This window comes from Lonchura striata, chromosome 2 (genome assembly GCF_050655825.1).
Source record: "Lonchura striata isolate lonStrDom1 chromosome 2, ASM5065582v1, whole genome shotgun sequence".
In the NCBI taxonomy this organism is placed as follows: Eukaryota; Metazoa; Chordata; class Aves; order Passeriformes; family Estrildidae; genus Lonchura; species Lonchura striata.
Genome location: NC_140704.1, coordinates 85,416,914 through 85,437,354, shown reverse-complemented (window position 1 = coordinate 85,437,354; position 20,441 = coordinate 85,416,914). Strand labels below are relative to the sequence as shown.

Genomic DNA, 20,441 nt, shown 5'->3' with positions numbered 1-20,441 from the left:
AATTCGTAATAAAATCCCATACATGCCACAAAACTGCACCCTGCTGATTTACATTGCACTTACAGAGAAAAAAGAGCCCAATATAAACTTCATGCTTTATTGTTGCATTATTGCCACATTGACAATTACAGCAAATTTCTTTTGCAGCTATTTCAAGGTAACATCTGAACATCTCCTGTGCTAATATGCTATTGCAACATACTTTAAAAGTATCAATAACCATCAGTAAGAAATCCAGTTCACCACTTACGATTATTTTGGAAAAGGCAATGCTTTGGTAAGGACATCTGTGTATAAACATGGATACCTCCCAACAATACATAGCTTTCATACAGAGACATTTTCTAATAATATATGAATTTCTGCCCTCTAAAAGCCACTAAAGCTATCTTAAGAGCCATATCTCATTGTGAAAACATACATATCTATCTAAGTAATCAAAGACAAAAATCAGGTATTGTCTATATATGCTGTATATATCGCATTAACAACCAGGAGCAGTAGTTTATAATTTGAAAGCATCCATGCTCCTAACTTTTACTGTCAGAATGGAGATGTAGTGTGGCTTTCAAAACCACTTCTACCTATTACAAGACATGAAGCAGAGGTACCCAGCCCCCACCTCACCGTGTGCCTCCACATTGAGGGTTAGTTTTCCACTGCAGCCAGTGGAGCCAAGAGTGATCCAGCTTATCCTGAAAAACTCTTCCCTTTGGTCAATGATGCCATACCTAAGCTCTGCTGACACTCCTGACTGCACCACCACTGACAACACCAGGCTCTAGATACTCCTTCAGGCACAGCACGAGGCAAAGCTGAATCCCACCCAGCTCCCTCTCAGGCCAGCAGGTACCAGAAGCGACTGTGATAATTTGCTCCATTGCTGACACAGCACACGGACAGCCATGGATGCACCACCATCTGCCTCCTGTCCCGTGCCTGCAAACATTCCTGCCAGCAAATCATCTCCGACAGAGATTCCAAGAGGCTCCCAATACTACCTTATGAATGAGTTGCTCAGGTGTGAATCACTTGTATGCTGATAAGCAGATACAAATAACGCCTCTGCTGCCCCAACATCAGAAAGAGAAAGCAGATTTGAAAAGTGACGTGTATTCTAATAGAGAATAATTCTTACAAACAACACTCATTCCTTAAGGCAAGTATGGTTTCTAATCAAATTGAAAATAAGGACTGCATATGTAGATTGTACATCCTTCCTCGGGTTTAGAATAAGTATGTCCATGCATTATGGGTATTCTCAGTTCAGTCAGAGAGAAAAAGAGAGGTTTCTGCCAGGCTGGGCCTGGGAAAGACTTGCAAAGGAATGTAAATAACTCTCTATCTCTCTTGTTCACATTGTTTATAGGTATGTTCTGCCACCGTGCATCATTCACTGAGCACCAATGGTTTGAGATGTTTTTACTTTAAGACCAATGAAATTAGTCTGCACAATGCTCTCTATAAAAGAGCAATGAAATAAATCAGTTGGAACTCACTTTATCTAGTTTTCTGACTGTTCTTCCATTCCCGTCCTGCCTCAACAGAGACACATGAATATAATCTGGAAAACATCATTTCCATTTCAAGCCTACAAAGAGATGGAAATGTCAGGTCCCTCGCACTCACATGAAGTGCGTTGTTCCACTTGTGAGAAGGGCCATATTACCCATTATTTTCTTGCTGTTGTTTTAAATCAGCTACTCAGGAAATAATTATTAACTCTGCAGAATTTTCAAAAATAATAATTTTTAAACTTTCCTCACTGTTTTTTAACCATAAATGAACTGGTAAAGCCCCAGGTGAGCCTAAAAGGTCACTGATTTGCCAGGTGAATGGCTGCAACATTAGCTCCCACTTTTTTGACCTCATTAGAAACTTTATAAACCCTGAGGCTACCAAAGGTGGTATTGTATTTATAGTCAGCCAAAAACAGAAGAACACTTTAAAATAGGTAGCATGTATAAAATGTTTTTCCTGGTTTTTACAGAGGTGAGTTACGGAAGGAAAATGATAGAGCTAAGTGATTTTTAACTAACAAACCAAATTATTTAATTATCTGGTAAAATTAAAATTATTGCTTTATTTGGAAAAATTTTCCTTTTACTCCCTCACATCACAACTGTATTTCAGAATAAGAAGACTAGGGAAAAAAAAGATGTACAAAAGAGATTGGATCATAAACATATTTACTAATGGTACCTCTTAATTTCAGAAGGTGATCTCAAATTCTAAATTAAAAAGGATTTTTTACCAACTTACTTTACGTTCAGTACAGAGGGTCATGAACTCCTTCAGCTTGTTATTGGAATATGAAACCATCACCTCAAAAACACAGCCCCCAGTGAGACCCATGAGATTACAAATTAGTCGTCTACAGCAGTGTTCTTACAATTCTGATTTCTCTCTCCTCTTCATTCCCACAGACAACAAGAGCGAAAAATCTCAGCAAGACTGTGCGAGTGCAAAGGAGTGTAAAGAAGATTTAATTGGATCTCTACCCACTTGAGAATGTATGGGGGCCCTACCATCAGCTCCCTGGTTGAATCCAGAGGGCACTGGGTTGTAGCAGTGTAGGATACTGAAGGCTGCAAGGGTTCTACATAATCAAGGCATCCACTGACTTCTGTCCCAACACACCCAACAAACTCCCTCCAGACAGTAAAGGTACCAGTACAAAAGGACTGTTCTTCCTTACTGGCTTAGCATAAAAACTACATCAACTATCTGCTATTGTGAGCCCACAACTAAAAGTACAAATTTTAAGCTCATTAATCGTATTATTCATACTGAAGTTTTTAGCTTGGCAATAAGAAAATCATAGAAAAAGCACCCCTGATCAGCAAATACTCAATACAGAATTTTCCATCTGGGATAACAACTGAACAATGTCTTCATTCTTATTAACCCTTGAGAATTAAAGCAAAAGAAACAGTGTATTATTTTAGATGTCAATTTTACAGATTTGGCAGTGTGAATACTAAAGGGTTTTTGTCTTCTCCTGAAAACATTCACTGAGAGCAGGTTGGCAGTGATCCTGACAGGGAGCTCATTTGCGAGGCTGGTGGATGTGCTGTTTGACGTGTTGTGGGTGAGGAAGCTTTTCCACAGAAGGATGTGGTTTCTGATGAGCCACCTGAGCTGCAGCTGGCGGGAAGTCTCTATCACCCTGTTTGAAGAACACAGAAGGAAAAGTTTAAGGAATCTTAAAAGTGCACTTTCCAGTTCAAATTGATGTAAATTCTAAAAAATGTGAAAATCAGATAGAAAAGAGTGTTACATGTTACTTTGGAGTCCCCCTGCACAGATTCTATTTTCTTATTCTTTTTAGTCAACTTCAAAATTTTTCTTATGCAAGCTTTACTTCTTCAAGTTACACACACTATCCAATAATCTCAGGTATCTTAATGTGACCCTAGGGGAAAAAAAATCAAAATATTTCTATCCTTAGATGTGTTTGGTTTCCAAAAAGCCACTAGAAAGAATAGACTATTTTAAAAGTAAGTTAAGGCAGCATGAAAAATACCTGCACAGAAAGACTACTGTCAGAATCAGAATTGTAAAATGGCCTGGGTTGGATGGAACATTAAAGATCATCCAGTTCCAACATCAATGCCATAGGCAGGGACACCCTCCACTAGACCAGGTTGCTCAGGAATCCATCCTGAGCGATATAGTTGAGACACCCCAAAGCCTTCTCTTTTCCAGGCTGAATAATACCAGTTCTTTAGGAAGAAATCAGGATCTAAAACTACCTATGATTCAAATCTTAGGGATGACTGGCTTTTAAGTTTAACATGCTCTTTTAACCAGGTCTGCCAGTGTAAGCTCTCAGGTGCTGCTGCTGGGCAGTCTCAGTCCAAGTGTAACCCATATGTCACCTATTCACCATTGCTATTTCTAGGGTCAGTCCCATGAGGTTTTCAAAAAGCGACAGAAAACAAAATACTATTAGTGCTCAGTGACAAGGGGACAACAGCACCACAACTTCCCCCTTCAGAAAGTGGGACAAACATATGCCAGAAACTCTGGGCATTCCACTGGCTCACAGGGCAACAACATTACACTGTTTTGTTCGGGACACCTTAAGAAGAATTGTAAGAAATTTCACCTTGATGTTAACTTGTTATATTTTATATTTTATATTTTTTTTCTCTACTCCAACTTGCTTCCAGTGTTCAAAAATCTGCTCTCCTCACACTCGACAATTTCTGCCTTCTCTCCCCTGATGCTGCCAATTGCCCATTTCTTATGGGCTAAGGAAAATGGCATCAGCTCACTCGTTCCACCTATGGGATCACACAAGCACAGCATCTTACAGTAAACCACACTACAAGCCCCAGTGATGTAAGGTAACCACCACATAAAGCCATGACAAAAACCCTGCCACAATGCACAAATTACTGATCACATGATTAATGGCTAGTTAATACTAAGGATTTACAGGTCCTGCCTGCTCTTAAAGTCCAGGGAATAACACCCTGAATCCCAAATACCTCAAGGCAGCTGAAACACACTATTTTCAGCTGGCAGCTGAAACATACTATTTTCAAGCATATAACCTTACAGGCAGGAGGGTTGCTCCTCATCACAGAACGAGCTACAGCAGCAGTTTAATATGCAGCCACCTCCAAAGGAAATGAATACAGTAATATCTAGCTTAGATATAAAAAGATGATCCAATAAACTTAAAGTGCTAAAATACAAAGAAAAACGGTGGATATTATTTCAATGAATAATTTCAATTTCACACAGATACAGAAAGAATGCTCAAAGGGCCTTACATGAATATAGAAAACACAAAGCCTCCTCTCACAGAAGAGGAAGGGGTATGAAAAAATTAATTTTGCTCTGATTTGAGGTAATTCTGAAAAGCTAACAGTAATTTCGCAATGACTGAGAGAAATTTACTGATAATCTTACCCTAGCAATGACACCAGAGATGAACACCGCTGACTTAGGTGGGCTGAAAAAAATAAGAGAGATTATTTGTATCAATTATTTAGAAGGCAAAAATTAAAAGGAAATCACACATACAATGAAAAAAAAAAAAAAAGCTGGCATTTTTGGAAACTGATTAATTGATTAATGTTTCAAATAGACAAGACAAATTTCCTCTTCCAATGACTATTGCCTCAGTAGTACTTACTGCAGCCGAAACCATACCTTTAGGTTTACTTTAGGTTTTGGCTGCTATTGCTTCACATTGATTGTGACAGCAGTAAGAGACTAGTCCAACAATACTGCTTCTTAAAGCTGAGTCTTTATTTGCATTGGTTTCTTAATCCTGAAATTTTATACATAAACTGCCAGCAGTACTTTAGGCTTAGTGCATTTTTACTGCACAATGAAAACTGTAGCTGGACTAAAGTCACTGCTGTGTTAGAGAATGAAATAAATTTCAAGTTTACATCTGTCAATCAAATGAATGAGGATTCTGAGTCTTAGAAAGGGCAACACACTGTACTTTAAATCACAGATTTTCAAGCAGGTAGTCTATTACAAGAAAATGTGTCTGTAATCAAACAAATATTAAAAAACATAAAGCAAAGCTTTCTGGTTTCTCATTTGCAGACCCTCCATCCACACCAACAGGAATAGACTCTCCACAGCCAGAGTTCTCTGTAGCTTGGTCAGCATGAGCCACTGGTTTCCCTGGGTCACTGATCTCCTGAACTGGCCACCTCTAACTGGAGGCCACAGCACAGCCACTTCCAACTGCTCACCCTGCTGACACTGCCAGCATCTGAATTACAGACAATCAGCAACCTTAGTGCCTCCGGGCAAGTAAAACCACACATCTGCATGGAATCTGCAGAAGGGCTGGGACCTGGAGCTCCAGAAAATCTCCACAATAGGGTTAATTCTCCTGTAAGAAAACCATGTAGCCTGAGCCACTGAGGGGAGCACAGTGGGGAGATGAAGATGTCCCTCCCCCTGGGAACATCAGTTCCTGAGGACTCAGAGCATGTCCATTAACCTGGACCACAAGAAGGGTTCTACCCTGAGATGTTACAGCTCACGAGGCTGGAACAACACAAAACACAAATCCAATTATAAATTAGAGGAATGATAGTGATTACTATGATGCATTTACAACTACACAGCCTGTAAAAATTTATTAACATGATGTTATGTGAAGTTAAGATAACAAGCAGCACAGTATTAGACTTGTTATACTGAACACATAAATATTGCCTGAGCACTGTTTAAATCATGGTGTTGCTACTCAGTCTATGAACAGCCTGGTTATTTAACAAGGCTCAGCATCCCTCCTAGAAATTTTTAAAAAATCAGAAAGAGAAAGACAAGGTCAGAAAAAAGGACAAAGGAAGAGAGTTCTGCTCTAAAATACTTCCATGGAAGAATAATAGTGATATTTCCTGCAATGAGAAATAACATTTTAGTAGACGTATTAGACTTTTTCAATCCAATTTTCTGTCAGTACAAACTAATAACAAGCAAAGATCAATAGCAAAACACTTCCATTTCATTCTAATTATACTGAGCCAATTAGGATGTTACAGTCTGCACGAGACTCTGACTGAGAAAATACAGATGTACTGCAGTGGCTCAAGGTACAGTTCACACACTTACACCATGACATAATAAAGTAAATGAACAGTAAATGAAAAAAAAAGTATGGCAATTTATTCTTCAACTTTACATGGAGTCTGGCTTTAGTTGCACTCAGAGAACACTGTTTTTTTGCTTGACATTGTATTATTAACAATACTGGACAGTGAAAAATTCAAATCAGATGGATTTTTAAAAATATTCTTAATATGACATTTCAATGTTCATTATGCTTGGATGATGCATGAAATTCCAATCAACATTTCCCCAACAGAGCCTGTATTTGCTGAATGTGACACGAGCTGTTCACCAACTACCGCACTGTATTACCCGCTGTGTGGTTCATAATTCTTGCTTTAAAAACAAGTGCAATGCTCCATGGCTTTGGTCAAAAATGAAAACCATAAGGAATCTCTTCCATAATGGTCATTTTGAACATATCTTTTAGTACTGCAAATTGCAAAAATCTGCTTAGAAACCCTGGTCTCATGTTGAATGTCATGCTATTAATATTCACAGGACCCAAACTTGCAAGTGTTAAATCTCCCAAGTACATGATAGAGCTGGATAGAGTTAGAATATTTGGCAGATTTCTGAACTTATTTTAATTTAATTGTATGTTGTTTTGCCTCAGGAATTAGTCTGAAGATCCTGTAAAGATCATTGTCGTTTTCAGGTCAGCTAAAATCTAATCTGCGGTTTATGCTTCAGGTAGTACTTCAGAAGCAGCTAGAACATCTTTATAAAGACAAAAGTCAGCAGTACCATTTTCTTAATCAAAACTCTATTTTTCAGACACAAAGCATTTATCTTGAACACTATCACAACGTAACATATTCAGCCTTGTTTGTATGTAGTGGTCTCTGTGACGTCTTTAGTTCACTGCCTTGGAAACAGGACACTGATTAGGGCTCTCCCACAGGTGTGTGGTAAGCACCAAAACACCTCAAAGTTCACATGGCACATTCTAAGATAGTGCTGACACACAGAGAACAACCTAACAGGAAAACAGAGTTGCAAAAGGTATCTACTCCCAGATGCAGCTAGAATAGTTTTCTCCTTGACTTTTCCCCTTGTTTGTCATCCCCATGGATTTTTGACTGGACTCCCCTTGCTCCACACTAGATTTCCAGCTTTTAAGTGGAAGAACTAATGGGAATGCTGACCCAGCTTCCAGCTCAAGTGCCTCTACCCTCCATTCACAAAGATCTTGCAGAAACCCTGGCATTTGTTTGGCTGCCCCAAGTTTCCGTGATCAGCTGTAGGTGCACATGGTAATGAGTCTTCACCTCTCTATTTAACTCATTATGCAGGAAAAATGCTTTGTTCCTACAGAAGACATACCAGCTTAATAGGAAGCTCATTTCCATGTATTAATTATCCTGTAGCAGGGAAAAAGACCGAAAGCTGGCCAGAAATGAGCATGATAGAGTGCATTGCTATTTATATCCTATGTGATGCCACTGGCATTCCTTGCATTTTTACCAGATTACATTGTTTCAGAAAAAAATCTTAAAAAAAATTAATATTATTCATTATCTTTGATGATCTATAGAACCAGAACCACGCCACAGCATATATAATCACATATCTATACTAATGAAGAATTCAACAGATCAGAGAAAGGCCTGGATAATCAGTCACTGATTCATGGTTTAATTTCATTCCTAATGAGAGAAATCTTTCCACAGATGAACTTTGTCATAATAAATTCAATCTCTACTGCCAGACTCCCAAACCATGGGCTTTTGTGGACCCAGATTAGCTGCCAGGACCATAACTCTGTAATTGCATTCTGAGATATCTACTGGGACTGCAGTGTTGTAACATCACTCATTATCTTTCCCAAGAAGTTCCTGAAAATAGAAACAAAAATGGAGAACAGGCACAGGCTATTATTGCTCCATTTATAAAACACTTTTTAGTGCTTTAAATTCTACTGGTGTTTTATACAAAGCACAACCTACATTTCCAGTATTTTGTAAGCTGTGATAGTTGTTCTGAGGATATACTTAATCTGATGAAAATTGGTTTGACAGATGTTGTTTTGAAGTTGCAGCATTCCTTTTTCTAGGCATCAGTAAACAAGAAAGCAAAAATTATTTTCTGACGAAACCTGATTTCATTTATACATATATGTGCTTTACAGCTATTTAATGCACACATTTATTTAAAGTTAATGAATAGTCGCAGCTGATACTGTGTAAGGAGCACAGTTTTGTGTTTGCCAAGACTGGTTAGTGTTTGTGTCAATACTTTCAGAGCAGATCCTTATTTTGTTATAACATATGGAGAAAAAAGAACACATCTGTTAAGATCTAAGTGTTCAGAGAACTTACCCCGATTTTACATGTGCAATGCTGCACCTGTTTAACATCAGATTCTCTATTGGATTCATTTGTCCTGACTGTTCAAATAGAATAGATTTCTATTATTCCATAATACTTAGCTTAAATAAGACCTTTATCTGACATGGAAGGTAAATCACAAAGAAGATGAAATAACTTGAAAAGATCATTAACTAGATGAAACGAGGCATTAATAATACTAAAATCTTATGCCTTCACCTTAGAGGGATTGGTTGAATAGAAGTGTGACAGGCATACTATAAAGACAAACACAGTGACACAGGAGGAGTTACTGTGAAATCTCCTAAAGGCCACACAACACACATTGGACAGATAAGTATTTATCCAACTCCATTAAAACAGAGAATCAGACTAAATCAGTTTTCTAATACAAAAGGGAAATTTACAGTCAACTATCTCTGTCTATAAATGCAGTGAACACGTGCACATATGTGCAGAGGCTGTGCATGCATGCACACAGAGATGACAGAAATTCACAGCTGTTTCAGAGTGGTCCCAAATGCAGAACAAAGCAGAGCAAATTGAGGGGGAGATGAACACCTGCAGCCACTCTGGAGTTTGGTGCATCCAAATTGCCTACTGCATCCCTCACCTGATGGGATGGATTGGATTTAATGCTGGCTTCTAGCAACAATTTGAACAGCAGATCCAATCTGGAGGAAGGACTGTGAGCACTGCTCACAGTGCAATCCAAATCAAAAGGCTCCATTCAGAGCTGACAAAACCAGGAAACACCCCCACACATAGTTCCTGTCTACACAAACATAAAAGCTCCTAAAATGGGAAATGGGTCTCACTGCAGCCAGATAGTGCAGAAGGTGAGTGCCCATGTACACTGGTGATCAGAAAAACCAAACTAACATACCAACACAAAGAAAGAACGAGAAAAAGCAGTAGTTAAAATAGTAGCTCACAGTATACCTCAATTAAAATATGGTATTCAGACCAGGAACACCGTAAGTGAAGAACAAGAGCAGAAAAATAGATGGGAAAAATAGCTGAGAGAGCACAAAGAACTCACATAAGGAGACAAGCTAAGAACTCTTAGCATAGAGCATACAAAGGAGTAGGTAATATTTTTCTCATTTACCTTCTTCAGTGTAAGTAGAAAGTGACACTGACTTGCAGAAGACTACATTTACAATTATTAATAGCAGACACATTTAAAATAGAATTAAATGTAGAACCTCCTCAAAATATGGCATCAGTCTCAAAATTTCCACTATGTCAACATTCCAGAAAGGTTAGCCAACTTTAAAAAGGACAAAGGTACATAGATGCAAGACTTTTGTTAGACTGGATGATTTTTTTTATCAAAATATGTTAGACAAAAGTTAAATCATTAAAACTGCATTAAACTCATCTTCTAGATGGAATGATTCACATTCATGATTAAAAAATGGGAATTATTCATATTTATCTTTTCATATTCACGGGAATTAATGGTATGTCTTATCACTGGTGACCACTTTTTGCTCTTTTGAGTAAGCCTGGCAAACAGATATATAGAATCTATAAATACATGTTTTTAAAAGATTTTGGAACCACAAATTACATCATTTTTTTAACTATGCAAGAATAATGCTGGAGTTTGTGACTTGGTGTTTCCTTGTTTTAATCAAACCATCCAATGGCATGTACTGTGACTCATAGTTGGCCTATAGGTGTGGAAAGCAAAGGAGCAATTTCTGTGATAGGGACGGAGAAAGCAAAGAGCCTTCCTGCAAGCCAAAGAGATTACAACACAGAACCTGGAGCTGCACCCAGCTTCCCACTCCCACCCTTCAGGAAAAGGAAGACACAGACAGCATACCCTTGCCCATCCAGCACCCCAAAACAGCAGGGACATGAAAAATGAGCAGAACCGTCCACTAAACAGCTTGCCCTTTATTTCCCTGCTCATTTCCAAAAAAAAAAACATTCACATTGCTTACAATTAACTTAGGCAGGCAAAATGAAAGCCATGTATGAAATACTATGATCTGCAGTTACTCATTGATCCCCAAACTGCTCCCTAATGAGAGCAAATTTTGTGAGTTTTTACTTTTTACTGGTATGATATTCACTCCATGAACAGGTTCCCCAACTATTCTGAGCAGAATTTCCTTTTCAGTTAACAAAACTTTAATCCTGCCCTTCTATTTCTCCAATTGAAAGTATTGTGCCCAGTTGTTCAAATCATTCACCTTAATATACAAGGTTGTTTGGGAATTTGTATTTTCTGGTTATGAAACATTAGCTAGTCTTAGTTTCCATCTAATGCTTCTTTAAAGATGTCCAGATATGTCATTACAGGGGTGCTTATTTGAATTTACAGAGATGCATTTGACTTTGGCATTGTCTGCAAAAATAAATACCAAGATGATTAAAACCACACTGAGATAATTAAAATCACACTACTCAACAATAGAATAAAACCAACAAACACCGGGCTCATCAGCTTGCTTGAAATAATTTCCTCTTGGTTATAATACATTTAGGTTATTAATTTTCTGGACAAAAAAGTAATAATTAGTCTGACTGACTACCAGAGGGAATGTTTTAGCTCATTGCATGGAGACACAGAGTACCTGATATTTTACGATAATTTATTGTGTTGAGGTCATTTATCTGCCAGAGCTTTCAGATCTTTAAGATCATCCACAGGATGGCACTGTTGAACCTCAGAGTCGCCTGTACATGAAGTAGGGAACAACCTCAAAAACATCCAGGTGCTGCAACAAATACTAAAATGAGTAAAAAGCAGTACTTCGCCTTGATGACAAATCTTGATGAAACACAGTACGTACACAAATATACACAAAATTTTTACAAATACCTACAGATGTTACTTTGGGATACAACTTTCCTATCCTTGTGTCTTAGGCTGGGCCCCGATACACCCCAAGAGAATGCAATGCCCTATCAGAAAATTTTAATTACTATTTGTTTTGCTATTCACATACAAGCAAATTGTGTGTCTGATCTTTTAATGAGGTGGTAAATGACTGGCCATTACATTTAATAGCAACTGATTGACATTCATTATTCTTACATTCACTATTAAGGCATTGCAGCATATGGCCTGATTAATCTCACCAGCCTCTCATTCATCTTTTGTTTGAGTTCATGTATAACCTATAATAGGAAATTATTTAAGAAAGAGATCCACCATCTCTTATCTATACTGTTGTACATGATATTGCTATCAGAGAATAAATTTCTCTTTCATGATGCCTTCTGATCACAAAATGAAGATTTAAGTATTTCACCTTTTCCATGGACTCGGAGGATTTAGAAATAGTCTGCAATTCTCCAACTGCTGGTTGATTTATAAAGGTTCCATCCTGTTATTGCAGTATCTCCATTAGCTCCTAGTGAACACCAATGGCCAACTTTTCACATACAGCTACTGTAGCATTAGCCCACTTCTAATAATCTGTAACTACTTAACTGTGGAAAAAAAGAGAACTATTTCTTCTTCTTCAAGTAGACATAAAGTAAGTAAGTGCTTATATAAAATAAGTAATGCTTAAACGGTGAGACCACTCCAAGGAAACTCTAAAATAAGGAATGAAATAGGGTAGACTTTAAGGATTTGCAAAATTATCAAAGACTGTGGTTCAAAAGGGAGAGAAGACCAATTCTTCAATGTGTTTGTCAGGTGCTGAAGTGCATTCCTGTGCATGTTCCCATGACAGCAATGCACTTCCATGCTGAGAATATCATGACCATGGGCCTGCACTGCAGTGTCTTGGCTACAGAGATGTAGTAGCCAGTTGTGGTACTGTTGTACTCCTCCATCTCTCAGTAGAAGAAAGATGGAATGCAACTGGAAGAACAGCTTGATGCTGTACTAGGAATACAGGATGTCAATGCAGTGAGAAAAACACAAGAAGACAGAAGCTGAGAAGGTGAAAATCTTATCATTTCTGGCCAGGTAAACCTGTGTTTGTCTCAGAGCCACACAGCAGTGGCCCCAAATTTCCCAACCTTTCCTGTTAAGAGTTCATAATCTGAATCTTGCTCTCCAGTGTTTCACAGTATTAATCACTGAGTAGATGTGCAATTCTCACTCTCCTGCTGCTTTGAGCATTTGCAGTATAATTTTTTATTATCCCCAAAACCAGTGCAGACATGAAGTCAAATATGCAGGTAACTGTAGTAGAAGCCTTCTCAACCCAATTTTACACTGTGCATTCTGAACGGTTTCCATTCTACAGTCACACCTTACTGTTATGTGAAGCTCTCCAAAACAAATGTCTCTGCCCATAGCACAAGGGACCATGAGGAATTTCTTGTCCATTTCAATAGGTCACTCCTGGGGGAGCTCTGAACACGATAAAGGATGTTGTTGGAAGGTCATGAAGAGACTATGGTAGTATCAGATCCCATCTGAAGATTGTGTAAGCTGACTGTTCTTGGCCAAAAACTTGCTTTAGTTAAAACCCTGCCAAAGTTATCAACAAAATTTTCCCTATTCTCCAGCGGCAAGTGGAGCCATAAATCATGTAATCCAGACATAAAAAACATTCTTTAAGTATGCAATTTTATATTCAGAGCTCACATAGGAGCAACAGAAGATGGAATTAAGAAATGTTTTTAACTTAACAGCTTACTTTTAATAGCAAGAAACCCCCTAGTCCAGACATTTAGCCCCAGACAGGTTTTTACTGTGACACAAGACAAGGAATAAAGTTCTCTCAAAGGGATTGAGACACAGGTGCATCTTTGTTTAAATATAATTTCTCCACAGAGAAGCTGACCTCCATTGACCTGAGAGGGAGCAATCACTAAATTCCTCTACTACCATTACTATACCTGTGCTGAGAGGTGGTGGTTGGAGAGGCAGCATCATTTTCTATCTAGAAACATCCAGTCACCTGAACACTATCAGAACAGGCTGTTTCTTCCTTCCATATTAATCTTATGGGTTTAATCTGGAAGGTCAATATCAGATATTACTACAATCATCTGCAAAACTTCCACTGTCAATGGGACTGGGACGTGGTGCTATGAAAATACACAGAAAATAACCTTCAGGAAATCAATAACAATGGGATTCAAAGCATTGTAATCTGAAGGATGTCAAGAGGAGTTCTTAGACACTAAGCTTTCACTCTGTGTGAAATACATGTCTAGCTTTGTAAAGTGATAATAGAAGCCATGACAATTCAAATGGATAACAGATCAATGTGCTGTTAAATCTGAATACAGTACTAAAGTAGTACCCATTCATTTCAATGGGGTGTAGAAATCTTAAAGCAACTACAAACTCCTGAGTGTCAATACCACTAGTGATTTTTCTGTTAATCAAAGAAGAATGACTGCTACTTTTCTAGTTCAATCTCTCAGATCTGCCACTTCCCGGTGTTCTATTTGTTTGAATGGCTTTAGTAACAGCAAAAGCACTTCATTTCCTTAAAGAAGCACCATAGCACCTGCAGGATGGCAGCTGACTACCTTCTACCATACAGAGCAGGGTTATTTTTTCTGTATGTGATGCACATCTTTGCTTCTTCAGGACAAACAGATCAGCCTCTCTGAGGAATGAAAATAAAACATTCATGCACGATCTCAGCCTAGCCTAAATTTATTAAGCAGCAGCAGTAGTAGTGGTACTTTATGCTGCTAGTTTGTGCTAGTATTTTATACGGGTCATTTCCATGCACAGCATAACAGAAAAGAACAAAGATACACTAAAAGTTACTCATTTTACTTTATTCCCCAGCTGGTGGGACAGTTCTGGCTAGAGTACTGTCTAAAGCTACGTTTCTATCCTTCTAGCTGCAGGGTGTCCTCAGCAAGAACACAATTATTCCAAAATAACTGCCTGGTGGCAGTACCTTTGGCCACTGTCTGGATGTTGTAACAAGTGACAATATAATAATGGGAACTGACTTAAGAAATCATTACCCTACTCACCTTCAAAAAGTGTACCTATCTAAGTATCAGCTTTGGCTGGATTTGCAGAAATAACAATACCATTCCCCTGTATGCTTCAAAAACTTGTTTCTGTCATCCTGTATACGTTTGGACATAGAATCATTAATGGCTTTTTATTTACTAATGGAGTCGGACATGCTTCATAAAAGCCTATTAACATGCAAATGCAGAGATCTCTCATGATTCAGGTAATTTTTGCTTTTATGTAGTTCAATGGAGTCCCAGTACATCAGTGTTACGATTAATGAAAACATACACAACCACAATCAAATTTTCAAACAATTAGAAGTCAAAATAGCAATTGTCACAATAACTACACCATCTATCATAACACAACCAATTTGTAAACACTATTTTTCATAACTTTTCATAATGTGGTGTGACTCACAGCTTATTCTTTTCAGATTTTCCTATTTGGAAGAAACATTCTGTAAATAGGAGCTATTTCTTCTACAATAATGTATTTTCTATTATTTTTCTCTTGATTCCTTTACATTTTCTTGTTTCCCCTCCCACCTTTAAGACTCCTCAATATCTGGGACAGAGTTAAACATGTGTGGAATGCTGACTATTTTAAGAGTTCAGTATAAAACATATCCCTGTTGAGTTTTCATTACACAAGCAAGTGGTTAGAGGGAGCTCAAGATCTGCAGGAGCAAGAACCACTAGAAATTTTTCAATGGTACTTTTTTGGCAGAAGGTACAGGGGAGGTAATGATTTTGTTCTTCTCTTAACAGCCTTTTAGCCCCCAAGGACTTCATCCCAAATCAGTAGTTTTTGTGGCTGTTTTTAATAGCAACATATTAACTGTGCAACAGTGGCAAGTTAATCAGCAAATTCTTTATTTTCTATGATGTGATGACTTTGGATAATATATTTCCAAAGTCAGTGGTTCCTGAGAAAACATCTCTGTAATTTGCAGCATAATCACTTCACATGTAAATATATCAGGAATTTGGAACTTGTAGCAACCAAATTTTGCTGGAGGCTGGAGTGTAAGATGATGCACTGCCTGATTCAGCTGAACTCTTCTGAATTCACATGATCTTAGACACAGCTGAAAACATTTGCAACATGAAGTCTTAAAAATACTTTAGAGGAACAACAGCACCAATTTAGATCTCATAGTTCTTCCCTTTTTTTAAATCAAAGACTCAAAGAGAAGATAGAAAATATATCGCCCTGGGATTGCTAAGTCAAAGGATACAGGAAAGGATTCAGATGGTTATCTTGCTTTCATCAGAAAAACATATCATGAAAGCGTGAGAGACAGAGTAGAAATCATATTGACAGAAATGCATGTGTCTGAGAAAGGTCTCAGATTCCATTAAGGCTCTACCTTCTGGTTTGGTATCTTACAATACAGATAATCTTAAAAAACTGAGCCCCCAAAAAATATTCAAGTTTTTATTTAACTGAAAAGTAGAGGTATTATTTGAATATTTTATTCAGAAGAGAGCTGCAAAACATAGAATAGCAAAGGTCAGAGAATTCAACAACTCTAGAAGTAGCAATAATGTATTTTGGGTGTCTATCTGTTGTCACTTTTTAGTCTCTGAGCACCTACTCATGGCAGGTACAGATAAGTCGTGAGGCCAGACTGCATTTGAGGCTGCTCAGAAACAAAAAGCTGTGGTTCAGTGAAAATCTGTTCTCTGAACAGGAGCTGAAAAAAACCCAAACAATTGCATTACTAGAGGTTTAATAACAATCAGATATCTATGACCTCAAAAAGCTCAAAATAAGAACACAAGAAACCTCAAAATAAGAACACAAGAAACCAAATTAATGTCTGAGGTATTTATTGCTTCTGCTTGTATTCACATATAATCCTCCTTTTACATTAGATTATGAGATCACATTTTATAAACTGATACATTTAAATTTTTGGCCAATAAACAAGTTTGCACACTCCTTTCACATCAAATGCCTACCCATTCATTCTGTAACCACAAAAAAGAAAAAGCAAAAAGAGCATGTGTAAAGTGAATGTCCTTAATTTATCAAAAGGACAAATAATTTTCTAATTTTCATCCTCCATATTTATGGAAAAAGTCTCCATTAACAAACATGGCATTTCTGTTATTAACCTGTACTGTCAAGAGAGGAGACAGATTCTCTTGTGTATTCTTGCTCTGAGTACAACATTAAAATTGACAGAAGGGTATTGGGCTCCTGTCATATTTATTTAAAATCTTCATACAGAAGAAGCCCACAGAGACATACCCTAGGCACCCAGATGACAGCAATGCTATTGCTGCTACATAATGGCCAGCTGCAAACTGAAGTTTAATTTCATTTTTGCCTATCAGAGGGATCTCTTCTAGCTACTTCCAGTTGTAAAGAAACGTCCATGAATTTTACAGCACCAATCCTCATTCATAACTGTAGCAGATCAAAAGGAGTAGAAAGTAAAGTGTTCAGGAGCTTTAAGGGAGAATAGCAAGTTTTGTTGTGAAGCTCTGCTACAGAGAACAGCAACACTTCCTGAAGCAACACAGAGAGGATAGTAGCACAATCCAGAGCTCAGAAAAAACACAGTGCAATCATGAAACTTGATCCATGAACAGAAGTAAGAAGAGAAGGGCCCATTCCTCCTAGGTTCAGGAGTTTATTCAGTACTGGGCAGAGATACAGTAGGAAAGAAAACTGCAAGGACAGGAAAAAGAAAGGGAAAGGGGGAGGGGAAGGAAAAAGAGGAAAAAAAAAACATCTTCTCCTTTGGCTGTACTGCTAAATATTCATCAGGAAAAATTTCCTAAAACACATGGAAGTGTAAGCTCCTATGACAGGCTCAGATAACAGGGCAGGAGAGAGAGATATCCAGGGGTACACTCCATGTCAAGCACAAGCTATCTGATTTGTAGACAATAGTAAGGCTAGAGAAAGGCCATGAAAAGATAATGCAAGGATGCCAGTGATCTGCCTATGAAGTGCTTTGATGAAGGTACCCCAGAGTATCAGTGACATGTTGCCATGGATTTCCCACCTCATGCAGACAAAGGGCTTGGCCATGACCTTGCTAAGCATACAAAGGGACACAACACTGGTGCACAAATAGTCTTTCTTCTCCCCCTTTTCTGTGTGGGTGGGCTAAATATAATCACATGTATGTAATTCCCACCCCCAATCCCCTTCCCCCTATCCCAGTTTTATAGTTGTGACATGGAGAAATGATCCAAGTGTAGCCAATAAAGAGATGAGGAACACTGCAATTTTTCCAAAAGATCATCAAAAGACAGATTTGCAACTCATATGAAAATCACCAATAAGCTTTCAGCAGTAATGAACTACCAGACATTTATGGGTTAATTTCAGTACCTCTGCTATTTTCTGAAGCCCAGTTTTCATACAGGCCACTGGAGAGCCTCAATCTTTTATGAATCAAAATATTACTACTTCTGCATTTGAAAGAGGAAGGCCACAACTCTCCACAACAGAAGAAAAATGAATGGAGAATTTCCCACTCTCTATATCTGCCTGTGCTGGCATGACAGACCACACTGTTTGACAGAAAGCAGCTACCTAGCACTATGTCAAAGAGAGAGCTATGATCACCCTTGGAACTGGCAAAGTCATGCTGATTTTAGCCTGTATTCACTTTGCAGAGCTTCAAGTAACAGTAGGGTGTTAACAGTGAATGGAAATACTCCAGAAAACATGAGCAAGCCAATTCACTATTTCAAAAGTCGAGCCTGAAGTAATTCCTGTCTTTCTCTAGGTCTCACTGACTGGCAAGCAGCCCCTCATAACTTTCTCATAAACCACTCAATGCTCAGAAGGTTTCATTTTTTATTTCACCAAATGTTATCTCACTGCCACTCTTGGCACATGAAGCAATTTCATCATCTGTTACCATTTCTTTTAGGTATGGTAATCTTGAGGAACAAATTAATTAAAAGCTTAAACCAGACTGACAGGTGTAACTTCAGTAGCAGTTTTTTAATAGAAATGTGTATTTAGAACTTCAGGAAGGCTGGTAATTATTTCAGGTAGGTCAGGTTTTAGAACAAATCAAAATATTATCATAGCAATGGGAAGGAGTAATTTGGTGATGTTTATGTCCTTGGAAAATCTAAGGAAACCTATTCAGCATCGCAACTATTGTGCATATATTACAAGTTTCAAATGCAGTTTGTAAACTTGAACTCTGGCTACTTTCTTTAATATACCCTGGTGCATTTTTCAAAGGGCTTAGGCCTTCACAAATGTGACTGATTTAGACAGGAACATCTGTACCTCTGGAAACTGAGTGAAGATTATTAAATAGGGTACTTGCACTTGGAAAACCACTTCTGAATTTTCAGTAAAATAAGCCTGCAGAAACACTATCACAGAAGCATGATGGAAGGGAACTATATGATATAATCCTCAGGGAATATAGGAAAAGAATTTCAACACAGTATCTTTGAGCATGAACAGGATAGTGCAAAAGAGCTGGTTGTTCACCTTCTCACATGTGCTTTTTTACTATTAACAATTTGGTTGTAATGACAAGGAAATACAGTACTGTGCAAAATGTGGACTTGACAGCCCAGAAAATCATAATCCTTTTAAGCACAGAACAGGCAATGCAAGCAGAGGCCAACTCAAACATTGTTGCTAATGTGACCCTGTCCCTGGACCTGCACTTCACTGTCTTCCCTAGTGATTCATCTGGCTGCAGCTCAGGCTCAGTTAGCAGTGCCCATAAACAGATGCCAAGCCACAGATAACAGTCCCATCACTGCAGCCTGTGCTGGGTCAGTGCTCAGAGCAGGCTGTCTCTCTGGGGGTTCAAATGCCCATGGCAGCTGATTTGATCTGAAGATCACCAGCTTTATCTTCCTTCATGGAACATTTCATTGTGAATGTATAATTTTTTTTTGCACTCAGCTGGCACTGGCAGCCTACTGATCAGAACTCTGGTCACTTTATACCAACACAGCTGTACAGGCAACCGAGAGCAGGTTCCACATTGTTGCATCAGATCATTTATAAGATGTGGATGACTGTACAAGCCACACTCTGAAAAGGCTAGATGGCTCTCCTGCATCATCCAGTCTCCAGTATGAGCTGCTTGAGTGGCTCCTCCTGGACAGCAGCACAAAGGACAAGTGCTTCCTCTAAGATCCCTCTTAGTAGAGGTCTGCCACTACACTTCAGATAGAAATTGAAAATCAATCTTAGAATGTATCACTTCTTCAACCTAAGAGAGTCTTGGAAACACTCATTTCTAACCTATTCCCTGGATATACTATTTACGGAGTTCATAAACCAAAACTGCCTTCAATGATTGGAGAACTAAGAGTCTAGACAGCCTAAAAGACAAACAACACTGAAAAAACTAACAAATTAGAGAACTGTAATTACAGAGCACTCCACAACAGAACCACAGAAAGGTTGAGGTTGGCAGTGACCTCTGGAGATCATTTGATCCAAATCCCTGCTCAAGCTGGGCAATCTAGAACATAGGCTGCCCAAAACAATGTTCTGGCAGTTTTCTATTACCTCCAAGGATCAAGACTCAAAAATCTCTTTAGGAAATCTGTGCCACTGCGTAGTCACTCTCACAGGACTTTTTTTTTTTT

General features: G+C 38.3%; 1 protein-coding gene across 1 annotated transcript in view; it reads right to left on the bottom strand.

The window, feature by feature from the left end:
- Positions 1-83: 83 nt before the first annotated feature.
- DAP (death associated protein) overlaps positions 84-20,441 on the bottom strand; it is a 59,242-nt gene continuing 38,884 nt past the window's right edge. The window contains exons 3-4 of the mRNA XM_021538416.4: positions 4,924-4,966; positions 84-3,169 (exon numbers count right to left, since the gene is read on the bottom strand). Of these exons, the coding sequence (XP_021394091.1) occupies positions 3,050-3,169; positions 4,924-4,966 (163 nt within the window). The 3' untranslated portion in view covers positions 84-3,049. The remainder of the gene's footprint in view (positions 3,170-4,923; positions 4,967-20,441) is intronic.